Source organism: Mus musculus, chromosome 19 (assembly GCF_000001635.26).
Source record: "Mus musculus strain C57BL/6J chromosome 19, GRCm38.p6 C57BL/6J".
NCBI classification, from domain to species: Eukaryota; Metazoa; Chordata; class Mammalia; order Rodentia; family Muridae; genus Mus; species Mus musculus.
This window is the reverse complement of record NC_000085.6, coordinates 24,021,576-24,034,689: the sequence shown is the minus strand read 5'-3', so window position 1 is coordinate 24,034,689 and position 13,114 is coordinate 24,021,576. Positions and strand designations below refer to the sequence as shown.

General features: G+C 46.3%; 1 protein-coding gene across 4 annotated transcripts in view; it reads left to right on the top strand.

Moving 5' to 3' along the window:
• Nucleotides 1-3,253: 3,253 nt before the first annotated feature.
• Nucleotides 3,254-13,114, top strand: part of Fam189a2 (family with sequence similarity 189, member A2) — a 58,687-nt gene continuing 48,826 nt past the window's right edge. For 2 of the 4 annotated variants that reach the window (XR_386486.4, XR_001782594.2), the window contains exons 1-2: nt 3,254-4,142; nt 13,028-13,084. Coding sequence is in view for 2 of the 4 variants with exons in the window: in NM_001114174.1 (NP_001107646.1) it covers nt 3,753-4,142; nt 13,028-13,084 (447 nt within the window). In the remaining 2 variants the exon portion in view is untranslated. The remainder of the gene's footprint in view (nt 4,143-13,027; nt 13,085-13,114) is intronic. The other 2 variants (NM_001114174.1, XM_006527156.4) reach the window with 2 other exon arrangements.

The window sequence follows — 13,114 nt, the reverse complement described above, 5'->3', positions numbered from 1 at the left end:
CCTTGCTTAACCCTTCTTTTGCTGGAAGTCTAACAAACAGTGGTGGGAAATGGCTGAATCCCAGGCTTAAGCACATTGGAGTGATTTGCTGTCCAGTAACTAAGGCCAGAGAAACTTGTGAGATCGCTGAGGGGTATCAGGTACCATTTCACCATGTGCAAACAGTCACCCGTGTAGCAGGACTCGGCTGGGCACCAGTAAGCCTCAAAACATGTACACATAAGCTTGCTTTTAAACTCAATACTCCTTTTTTTTTTTTGACATCTAACAAAATGGCTATCCCTAGACCTCTACTACATGATAATTTGCACATAAAAATCCTGGCATCTGAATACTATCAGAAACCAATATTTTAATTTAAAATACAAGACCCTAACCGCTCAGTAGAGACACTGGATCCATAGGGTGGGGAAAGCCCGTGACTCTGCATTTCAACACACCACACCCCATCATGGTTCTGGAGTCCCTGGAACTTACTTTGAAGCCGTTGCTCCAGTGGTACTGAGAGGTCACGGGGGTCTCTCAGGAAAGCTCTTGTCTTTTTGTAAAACACAACAGCTGGGGACAGGTTGCCAGGGAAGAGGCTTTGAGGAGTTTCTTTAGCAGTTGCCACTGTGACAGGAAAAAAGTCCTTTAATTGGCTTTAGGGGTTGGGTGGGAGTCTGCTGAGGGGTGTGGAAGAGCCCAGAGTGTGAGATGAACAGTGTGCAGAGAGTGGGTCTCCTCGAAAGAAGGCTTTAGGAAAAGGAGGGGAATTTGAGTGATGGGCAGGGGGAAAGTAGGTGAGAGTTAGCCAAAACTTCTTGGAATCAACTTTGATCTCGAGGACAATTGGCTGCTGGATTCCATGAAACAATACAGTGTAGCTATTGTTAGCTTGAACTTTTGCCTACATAAAGAAGGCATCTGGGTCAATTCTTCTAGAGCTTCTTCTTAATGTTGTTTATTCTTTTTTTGTAATAACTTTACCGAGACATAATCCACATATCATGCATACAACGTGTCTTATCTAAACAAAGAATTTAATTCATGTTTTTCACATATTCAGAGACTTGTGCAATCATCACCACAGTCAATCGTAGAATACTTTTATCACCTTAAAAACAACAAGAACAACAACAAAACAAAAAAACCACCATACTCATTAGCTATCCCCCTCCCCCACCCCAATCTCTCCATTTCCCAAGCACTCAACAACCACAAAGCACAAAGCAAATCTCTATGGATTTGTTTGCTGTAGATATTCCATCAAAATAGAATTGTATAGTGTGTGCATTCTGTGACTGGCCTTTAACTTAGCCTGTTTCCAGGGTCCATCCACATTGTAGCATGCATAAGTACTTCATTCCACTGGGTGGGTACCCTGTGTTTTAGCTGTATGTTCATCTAGTTGACTTACTGATGGGTCGCTCCCAACCATCTTTCTACTATGGAAGATTATGGGACAATTTGTGTGCACATCTGACATAGATTGTGTTAATGCCAATTGTCACTTTTGGAGGAACTCCCTACCCTATAAGGAAGGTTCAGTTTCCTCCCCTGCTTTCCCCCTGCCCACCTCTCCCGTTCCATTCCCTGCCTGTTTGACTATTATCTTCTATACCAAGCTGGACTCAGTGGACCTGAATTGATGGTGTAAGAGATCTGTTTCCTACAGTTCAGTGAAGTATGACCGAATACTTAAGCAGGTGGTGGTGTGAAGTCTGAACAGTCGAGCTCTGGTTACAAGAATCTTAAGCACAAATACCAGAGGACAATAATTGCTGCAACTTTAAAGGGTGGGGCAATTTATCTAGACTTGTGCTTCTGAAAACAGGAACAAGACATTCACAGCCGTATACAGGTCGATAACAACAAAAGAGTTGGGGTGGGGGAGAGAAACAGAACAATAAGTTCCCTTAAGTAGGAGTTTCCAGGGAGGTCCTGTGACCTTCTAATGTGTAGATCTGGTAGATTAAGACCCCCTATGGATTTTTACTTGTCTTTGCTACTTTGTGTTTCTACATAGAGATAACACCTAAAAGCTTTGGGCATTTGAAGTCTTTTAGGAAGATCCTTAAGTATAAAAATACGGAGAAGCAGAAAGACCCTAAGTGTAACCATATAGATTATCAGAGTAACCCTTGCTGTGTAATTAGCACTGGCATTGAAAAGTAGATTGTCACCCACACCTCCCCCAACCTCATCCTACTCATAAATATCCCCAAGGGAAAGCGGGTATCCTGACTTCTAATGCAAACATTCTTAGACACAAGGAATGCATTTTTAATGGCATGGTTCAGGTGTCAGGCTCTGGCCAATAGAATAAATAGATTTATTTAGCTGAGAGAATGTCTGAACACTCAAGTAGACACACTGTATTGCAGGGTGTCATCCAGCCTTAAGAATTAAATACTTTTAAGCTTGTGTTTAAAATAAAAGTTATAATCACAGCACTGAAGGGATGAAACTCGTCTTCACCTGCAATTTAAGAGCATCTATTGTAGGTTTTGTTCTTAAGTACACGGGACATCAGATTTTCAGTGTTCATTTAAAAACAAAACAAAAGCCAAACTACACCCTGCCCCCAACCTTGACATTTATTCCTGGGAGCAGTCAGAAAAGAAGTCACAGGTACTATTAAACATGGTGGTTTAATGATTTTAAAAGTGTGTATGTAAACACCCGCACATGTCTAATACATCACATTGTGGGACATAATGTTCAGCATCAATACAGCCTTCGCAAGCAGAACACACGGCCAAACCTGCTTTTCTCTTTTTACTCAACAGGAGGGCATTAGATTCCTTCACCTTTCCAATAAGCCAAGCTTTCAAGGGCTACAACTGGCTGCAAACCGACACTGCTCTTGTCCTTACCTGGAAAAGAAGTTCATGATCACCCTCTTACCTATGATACATGAGCCGTCTAGACATTCTATTAGGGGAAACTTTTGTGCAAAGGCGAATAATTGCTTTTTTTCCCCTCAAAGTTCGATACATATATTATAAATTACCAAGGCAGATTAAGATTTCATTAGACCATTTCCTGCGAAGTTTGGGAGCCTGTGTTCTATCATGTGATGCCAATTAGCTCCCGGTCAAAGCTAAAAGGATGGAGCTTGTGACCCCTGCCAACTGCACAGGGCCGCCCTGGGCTCTTCCATTGTGATTGCTGACTAGTGTCTCCCAAGGTAACCTGGCCTGGCCACTATTGTTCCCACTCTGGTGCTGGGAAAGCACTCTGTTCCCTCCCGGCAGAGCTGCACCGACAGAGCCGGGAACTCTCCATAGAAGCCATAGATGCAGATTGCATTCCCGGGCGGTAACGTCCAGTGAGTGTCCTCTTTCCGGGCTAGGACCTTTTCCCGTCGGGTCGCCCACAGCCCCTCCTCCGGGCGTGGTGGAGGAGGAGAACCACAAGGGACTCCTTTCCTATTTAAAGGTTGCCAGCTCAAGGGACCTGGGTCCACCACGGGTCCCTTGGCGCCGCGGTTGCAGACAGACTCTGACAACGGTTGAGCCGCTAGCTGCATGGTTCCCGCCGTCCCTGGACACTTTTCCCGGTGACCCCAAGGCAACGGCGCACTTGTCACCGTGGGTGACCGAGAGGGGACGGCGGGGGGCGGGCCCCGCGGGGCACGTGGGCGCGGCCGGCGCTGGCCGCGGCAGCAAGTGGTTGGGCCGTGCGCAGTCCGTCCTGCGCGGCGCCGGCGCGGGTGCCCGGTGCGCGGCGCCCTCCGCTCGGCTGCGCCGCCCGCCCGCCGCGCGCCCATGTCTCTGCCGGTGGTGCTCCCGGGCTCCTGCTGCCCGGTGGCGGGGCTGTCGGGCGGACCTCAGGCCGGGGGTCCTGGCGCCGCCACCGCCGCCGCCGCTCAGGAGCCGCCGCTGCCCCCGCTGCGGCCGCGCTGGCCCCGGGGTGCTCTGCAGCCTCCAGCCCGGCCCCGCTGCGCCCCCGCCGCCGTGCTGGCCCCGCCGCCGGCGCTCGCGTCCCGCCGCCCCGCCGCGCCAGGCTCCGCGCTGCTGCCCGCGCGCCCGCTGCTGTCGCTCGGGCTCCTGCAGCTGATCCTGGGCTGCTGCATGGTGGCGCTCAGCTTCGGGGCGCTGTCGCTGAGCAGCTCGCCGCAGGTGAAGAACTCGTGCCCATTCTGGGCTGGCTCCTCGGTGAGTACCGAGAGTACCTCTCTGCGGGGCCCACCCTCGCGGCAGTGTGTTGTGGACGGTCCCTTCCATTGTTTTTGTTTGACCTCTATTGGGGGAGCGGGGACCCTAAAGCCACCTGAAGTGTAGGCGACAATAAGTGGGGGTGGGGTGTGGGAGGTTAGTGTCGGGAGACAGTCAAGTTGAAGGGAGAATTGGATTGCACCTGGCCAGTGTCTGTCCCTTACACGTTAAGGATTTTGTTTCCGTCAAGTTAACATTAAGCACGGTATCAAGCTCCTGAGAGACTCACATGAGGATGGGCGAAAAAGAATTTGAAACTTTTTGTGGCCACTGAATACTGCATTGGCAAAGCAAACTCCGGGAGGACAGGGGTTTTGATAGGTTTTCCTCACTGACACATCAACAGTACCCGTACAGGGTGGGGTACTTCTGGAATGGACAGAGTGACAGAGTGAAGGGGGGAGGGTTGGTTGACTTGTTTTTATTCTTCATTAAGACAAGGATAAATGAAAGATTATCTGGAGTTGGATGACTGAACCCTGAGGAGCTCCGAGGTAATAGGAGGTTGCCTGTGACTGATGACTTATACCTGGTCATTAAAGAAGGGCTCAGACCCTGGGTGGGTTCCTGGAGTCACCAAAGCTGCTCTGCAGAAGTGGATGCTCAAGAAACAGAACCTGTCATTACGGATGCACACCCCAGAACTCCAGAAGTTGGCGCAGCTAGCTGGGGATGTCTGTCCTACCCTGGCGCCTGGCCCCGCCTCCTTGGCCAATGGGGCATAGGGAAGCCCGGCCTCTGAGAAAAGTGGTTGCCAGTGAGCAAGCATTTGTAGACTGGATGGATGGCTACTCATCCCTGCCTCCGAACGGTGTCACAACTTTTAAGGCATCCATAACCCCTTGAGGTTTGCCAGGGGCCTGGAGACTTGGAAGCAGGTCCTTGTGCAAGGACTGTGGAGGATGAGAACGGCAAATGACCTTTCTATAAAAGCCCTACAGTGTCTATAGCTTTTTCTATGATCTTCAGTGAGCCCACAGTTTGTGCTCTACTGGTTAAAACATACCCAGAGTCAAGACCAATTTTTTTTTTTATTAAAGTACGAGAACATATTGAACCTAGTGTAATTGTTCAAGTGGGAACATTAAGAACATAACGTTTTTCTGGCCTAACCCAGAATTTTGTAGTACCTGGTATCAATCTCTACTTCCTCTAAAGACCTTTGCTAAATGGTTCTGTTGGGACCTCAATCCTATTGTGCTATAGAAAGTGAAGTCCAGAACTTAAGTATTAGGTAAAGAGAGTTCCACTCTATTGTTCTGACCCTGAACTCTGCTGCTATCTTTGTGAGCATTCTGGAATACTCTGAAGTGTAGGGTGTCGATTGAGAATAGTGCCTCCCCTGCCTCCTGCCAGGCTTGTCATTCAAATGGCTGCTGCATTTCTTAAGTACCCCGGGTTAGAATCTTGTTTGTATTTTATGGATTTACTTTTTGTAAAATCATAATCCATGTTCTCTCAAGATAGCTAGTTTATTAAAAAAAAATGTTTGTGGGAGGTGCTAGGGAGATGACCCACTCAGTAAAATGTGTGCTGTGTAAATGTGGGGGCCTGGGTGTGGATCCCTGGAACCCACCCAAACAGCTGGGTTTGGGGAGAGGGGTGCCTGGACCCCAGTGCCTGGGGTGGGGTCGGAAGAAGATGGATGCAGTGGATCTTTGAAGTTCATTGGCTAGTCAGGCTAACCAAACGGATAAGACACCCAGTCTCTAAAAATAAGATAAGGTGGAGAGCGTACCCAGTGTCGTTCTCTGCCACCACATACATACAGACATACTAAAAACTATTCACACAACACACACACACACACACACACACACACACACACACACACACACACACAATGTATTTGCTTTTCTCTAAAATTAAAGTCTGAAATTGGTTTGCAATTGTGGATTCTTTCCAAGGTAAGTAAATACACTTAGATGTCAATGAAGCCACAGTGGGATTTGATGAGAAGGAAAGCAAAGCTCACGAACCGGAATACGCAGGCAGGATGGTAAACTGGAATGCGCAGGATGGTACCTGGGCTTGCCACTGGCTGGCCTTGCCCTCAGGCACAAGCCAATCAGACCCAAGAAGGAATCTAGGATTTGGACTTGAATGGGTCACTTCTGTAAGCCATAGTCTATCCTATGCTTATGTCCCCAGGTCAGTACTCAGACCTGGAACTGCCGTTCATTCTTTGTGTATGTGTGACCTGTTCCTAAGGTCAACTTCAGAACTTGCAGGTCGTCAACAGGACCAGTGAATATTAACTGCATCTTCAGAACAGCAGAGTGTAAGGGTTTAAGCAGCTGTCAGTAGATACCATCCATTCTCTTGGTGTTTTAGGAAGAAAAATACCACACTTGTACTGTGTTTTAAACTCATGTAGGTGAGAGAGCTCTATTTAAAAGCAATCCTGTATTAGGAGAAGCAGTAGGCTTATACAGACAGTGTATAACACAACCACAGCCCCCCTCCCCAGCCTCTGGAATGGTGGTCTCATCTGCACCCCTCCTAGGCTCAGCCACTGGTCCCATGTGTCCTGATAGACCCCAGAGCAAGGAATGTCACGCAGGAATTAAGTCCTTTGTGCTCCTGGTCCATTTGGCAGATTAAAATAGCCATGTTATTTTGAAAATCTCAGTATTACATCATTGTACTTTCATGTATAAAAATTTCAGTGTGTGTATTAAAAGAGGGAGAGAGAGAGGGGGAGAGAGAGAGACAGTCAGACAGACAGACAGAGACAGAGAAACAGAGATTAAGAGATTTCATAAAAGTGATCCTTCTACTTTTAACATTTCATTATGAAAAAAAAATTGAAGTTTTAATGAATGTAGAAAGGAGAATGTAATGACCCTGTGTGTTGACCCATCGTCAGCCTCGGGAGCTAGAACATCTGAATATCTGACACTACTCCCCGCCTCAACACACTGAGTTATTCTAAGAGAAATTACAAATGTGCAACTTCAGCATTTCACACTTGTGTGTACATTTCAAAGAAGGGGCCTAATGGCACAATACAACCAACTCAGATGGCTGAAGGAAGGTTTTTATGAAAAATGATGAAAATTTTTGACTTGAGGACTGGAGAAATGGAAACAACTCAATGACCCAGCTTTATTGAGCTGTAGCCTGCATGCCTGACAGGTTACCATGTCACCAGAATTGTCTGGGAGTTTCCAGTGAGTTCACTGGGGCACAGCCACCACCAAAATGGGTTTTAGGAAATTCTTTCTCATCACCCCCAGATCTTTCTCTCCCCATCCTCACCCCTCTGTCCAGATACCACTGACTTCCTTACTTTCTGGCCCTGTAGATTACTTCTACTCTGGACAGTTTATATACATACATATATATTCATATATATGTCTATACATACATACACACACACACACACACACACACACACACACTCACGGGGTCATTATAACAACGTAAGGTCTTTCAGGACTGAATAACTTCTTTTTTTTTTTTTAAAGATTTATTTATTATATGTAAGTACACTGTAGCTGTCTTCAGACACACCAGAAGAGGGTGTCAGATCTCATTACAGATGGTTGTGAGCCACCATGTGGTTGCTGGGAAGTGAACGAAGGACCTTCGGAAGAGCAGTTGGTGCTCTTAATCACTGAGCCATCTCTCCAGCCCCCAGAATAACTTCTTTTGATTAGAATATTTACAAGGCTCGTCCAGTTTAGCAGCACCTCGTTCCTGATCATTGTGAAGTGTTTGAGGCTCACTTGGGCTCTATTATCAGATGCTGTCTCAGAAAAAAGAAAATGCATTTAGATCTTTTTTACTTGCGCATGCTATGATTGTTTTTTCCCCTTGCCAACCTTGGCTAATGACCATTATGCCCAACATTTGTAGTGCTAAGAGAATAGCCAGCTGTCTTTAGACACAGATCATGGTTGGTAAGTGGCTGAGAGTGTCTTGATGTCTGTGTTCAGATTGTGTCATCCTGGTTCTCCGTTTAGGCATGTGCTTAAGTTAATATTTCAATCCCATTGGGATTGTGGGAGATGGCACCTACTGAACAAAGCTGCATTTAATAAAAGAGTAGAGTTCTGTTGGGTTGCCCGTCTGGTTTTTGAACATTGAAATCACCAGCTTTCTTTGTTGCTACTTATTCAACTTTTCAAATGAGTTATGCCTCTCTTTCTCTCTCTCTCTCTCTCTCTCTCTCTCTCTCTCTCTCTCTCTCTTTCTCTCCCTCTCTCTCTTCCTCTCATACACTTTTTCAGTTATAGGGAAAGATAGGTTGTTGAGAAGTTTGATAAATTATTTTCTGCCTATTCACAAGATAAACAGGGCATTTGCAACAGGGCTCTCAGACATCTGTGTCTAGATACAGCAGTTTTTGACAAACGAGCCAGAACATTTTTGCCTGAAGGCATGTTTGTGGATTAGCCAGGGAAAGTAGGGCAGTAGGAGTCTAAGCTTTTGATTTTAATGATTGGTTTCTAAGCTGGAAAATTAAGGGCATTAGCCGCACGTGGTGGGTCACGCTGACTCTGACCTGTCATCCCTTGACATCATCAGGAGGAGAGCTCTGTTTTGTTCCTATGAGCTACAGGGATGATCTGTAAAGAGTGAAACAAACATGATGATGACTCCGGCTGGAATAATCTGGAGATGGCTTGCCACTGGCAATAGGTGCGTGCCTGCACATTCGGGGCACGTCGCATCTTGTGCTGGATGGAAGGCTCATCATGGCGTGATCACCTTCTCCGTGGCTGTTCTTTCAGGAAGCACAGGGGGTGGAAATGTGTTCAGGCTTATGCAGTCATCCTTAAGCAAGCACATCTTCTGTTTCTGGTATTCATTGATTCATTCATTCATTCATTGATTCATTCATTCATTCATTGACTCTTGCTATTACCAAGTGCCTTCTGGAAGCTGCTCATGGTACCTGAGTGCTTTCTCAGGTACAGGCCCTCATGGCATAGGCAACTAGTCAGTAGTAGCACGGTGGGCTAGTAGAAGCCATGAAAGGCTGGTGCTGGGGGACTTCCTGGACTTCCTCCTGACAGAGCCCATCCTCTGCTGCACAGAGGGAGGTGAAGCCCAGAGTGCTCACCTTGTCTCACTCCTTGCCGCCCACAGCACCATGCTTCCACAACAGCAACAGACGCTCTTTGCCACGCCTTGAGTTTTGAGCTTTTAAAGGGTTCACTTCAAGGCAGAGTCTCATTTCCTGCCACCATTCCAGACGCTTCTGACCCTCTGTTTCTCCTTCCTCTCTTTGCCCTCCTCCCCTCCACACTCAAAGCCTTGCCATAATGCCTTGGGATTCACTGGGTTTGAAAAGAACAGGGTTTGCATGTTCAGGACTGAGGGGCACCCAGAACTAGGATGCAGTTTTATTTCCCCTCTTAGTCTTGGGGATTGAGCCACTCAGCCTATCCCCAGCCTCCTTTTTACCATTTATTTTGAAATAGAATTTCACTGCCTTGCTCCCTTGGCCTTGAAGCTCCTCTGTAGGCCAGGTAGGCTTTGAACTTGTGGTCCTCTAGCCTCAGCCTCTGAAAGTATTGGGATTGTACCAGCTCTGCTAGGCCTGCCTGAACTTACTTTCCAGTGCCTGCTGAAGAATTTGGTTCACCCAAGCTTGCTGGCTGTGCTCTGAATCTATTTCAGAATTCAAGTGGCAGTGATGTCTTTGCACAGAGTCTATTCTAACCCATGACCTTGGTACGTCCTGGTTTATTTGGGTCTTTATTCAGTATTGCTCTATAAGCTTTGTTTTTCTCTCCAACAAATCTTAAGGTTTTTTTTTTCCCCAGATATGTTGTGAGGTTATTGAAACCCCTTACAGACTACATATTTATTCTTGTTTTCAATGACATTTTCTGAAGTTGCTACTATGTAAACAAAATGCCACCTCCAAAGAAGGAAAGGGAGCGTGGCTGGTCCTTTTATCTCAGAAGGCTTCATTGGAAAAGACATCTATCAGTGAGGATCTATTAGAATTAGAAATGTAAATCACATTCTACTTGGCCACTCCTTTCCTAAGACTTTGTCCAACCAGAATAAAAGCACACGTCTTTAAAGATACATTCATAAAACCACGAGTGTTTATGGTTGTATTGTTTGCAAGAGTAGAAAGCTGGGAGTGAACGCCCACGAATATGGAAATGACTGAATGCATTAGGCGCGGCCACACAATGGAAGGTTACACGGCTGTCACTCTGAAATGAATTCCAGCTATTTCAGTGGAGTTGACAAGATTCCAATGAAGTACTTACTCAGATCAGAAAAAAAGCGGATCTGTTACGGTGACATTGTGGGAACCACACCCTTCTGCATATGTGCACACACACACACACACACACACACACACACACAAAACCATTTACATATATAATAACATTTTAGGGAGAAATTTGTACTTACATAAAATACATTAAATGCACTAACTTGTGAGTGTGGAGGAGGAGGGAGGCTGAGGCTGATACAGAAATAGAAAGTGTAGCTTAGATTCATCTTTGTTTTATGGCTTTTGTGTCCCGAGCTGGACGCTTCATCTTAATACTGTTTTAATGGAAGAAAGAGAATGTCCCTGAGAGCCGAACCACAGGACATTCTGAGACAGTGACACAAATAACAAACATCAATGAGTAATTCAAATCATCGTTATTTTCTACCCAAGTGGGCAGTCTGTGTTTTCCTCAAGACCAGGGACAATTTCAGTCTTGTTTTCACACAAAAACAGTTTGCATTTCCTCAGCGAAGTCCAGTCCCAGCATGGTGAGGAGGAGGCAGAGACACACAATGAGGACACACAAGCAGATGTTTGTACGCAAACATGCACGAGCATATGTCCCCACACAGGAGATGCACGCACATGTACATACAACGCATGTTCTCTTGCAAACGTGGGCACGTGTGAGTGTGCTCATATACTCACTGGATATCAGGGCTTTCTGAAGGATCTGTCATCATGGTGGCATCAGTCTTTTGTGGACTTTTGTTTTGTTTTGTTTGAGAACAGGCTGACTTTGTGAGCTTCCTGCCTCAGCATCCTGACCCAGCTCAGTGTTTTTCTCTGATGAGACCCAGGGGTTATTTCTTTTACTTAACATCTCTCAGGAGGCCAGAGTGAGGAGACTTAGCTAAGGTCACATGACTGACTTTTTCCGAAGCTGAGCAGGAGACCTGAACCCTGGGTCTCCTGACCTCCAGTTCCAAAGTAGAGAGTCAACGCAGCCCACATTCTAGGGATGAAGGCAAGCAGAATCCTTTCAGAGTTAATGGAACTGTACAGATAGAGTGAAATAGAAGGAAACCGACATGTGTCTGCGTATACGGGGTTCTGGGTCAAGGTTATCTGAGTGTATTTTGTCCTCTGATAGCATGGTGATATGGGCTGATTCCAACTCTGTTGGTGAGACGGGTCATTGCAGGTGAGCCTGTGTGTTAATCTGAAAACCCTCACCTGCTGTGTAGTTAGTAAACAGTAATTGTGGATGTGTGCGTGGCAGGGATTTGGGCAAGGGAGATGCTCTGGGAAGGACACTCCCCCTCACTGTGCTTGGTGGACACACCCTGCTATAACAGGGGAAGTGTGCTCAAGAGGCCGCAGGGTGTCTTGAGTGAGTGATTATTACTTTAATTCTTCTTTCTGGTGGCTTAGTGAACTGTGCCTTCCAAAAGGTTGTATTTTGGCAACATTCTGGTTCTTCTTTAGCAAGAATTTTAGTGTGTGTGTGGTTTTTTTTTTTTTTTTTTGTTTTTTTGTTTTTTTTTTTTTTTTTTTTGGTTTTTCGAGACAGGGTTTCTCTGTGTAGCCCTGGCTGTCCTGGCACTCACTTTATAGACCAGGCTGGCCTCGAACTCAGAAATCCGCCTGCCTCTGCCTCCAGAATGCTGGGATTAAAGGCGTGCACCACCACGCCCGGCTAGTGTGTTTTTTTTTATTGAAGCATTGTTGTGCAATTCAAGAGCTTTCTCTCTGGACTTCCTCTTTGTGGTGTGAATGATGGGTGACTGTCATTTGTTGATAGTCACGTGACAGGCACTATGCTAGGTGCCATGGATTCAGACAGGACAGGAGCACATGGCAGAGGTGTGGACATGCACCTCTTAAAGGATGACCATTGAGTTTGTGTGTGTGTGTGTGTGTGTGTCTGTCTGTCCATGTATATGCATGTGGGTGCCACCTTGCCTGACTTGGGTGAAACTGAACTCTAGTCCTCTGTAAGAGCAGCAAGTACTCTTAATTGCTGAGATATATCTCCAACGCCCAAATATGGAGTTTTTAAGAGGAAAAAAAGAAGTTGGTATATACAAGGCAGACATGTGGAGTGAAGAGATTATGGAAGGCTTCTTGGAGGAGGTGACAGGTAGGGGCTTGTAGGTGGGTAGGAGTTCTTGGGCAGCTGGGAGGGCCATCGAGAGGGATGGGTATGGGAATAAAGAGGACACGGCACAAAGTCCTGGAATGTGTAGCCTGGATGGCTGAGGAGAGACAGGACAAGGTGCTTGGAAGTGAGGAGTGGTGTGTGTGTGTGGTTACAGGAATCTGGAACCCAGGCTGCAAGCTTTGCCTAGGAGATACCCTCATGGGTTTTGTCTGCCACTTTGGAGTGTACCTGTCCCACGAAGGTACTTGTGTAAATCATAGACTGAATGTGACTGCAGACTGGGTATATGGAACTTGGCTAGAGATACTGATGTTTTTACCGCCACAAATGAAAACATACACAGCTAGTAAATGTGCTTTGTAGTTCTGTAAGATGGCCCAGCGTGGTTTGCCATGGCTTATATAATCTGCAAGAATGGGAGATGTTTCACTAGCATGTTCTGGGCTGATGACACATTTTTCCTCACAGGTGATACTCTCTGGAATCATTGGATTGACGACTTGGAAAAGGCCCATGATACTGCTGGTATGTACAGACCACGTGACACTTCTCTTT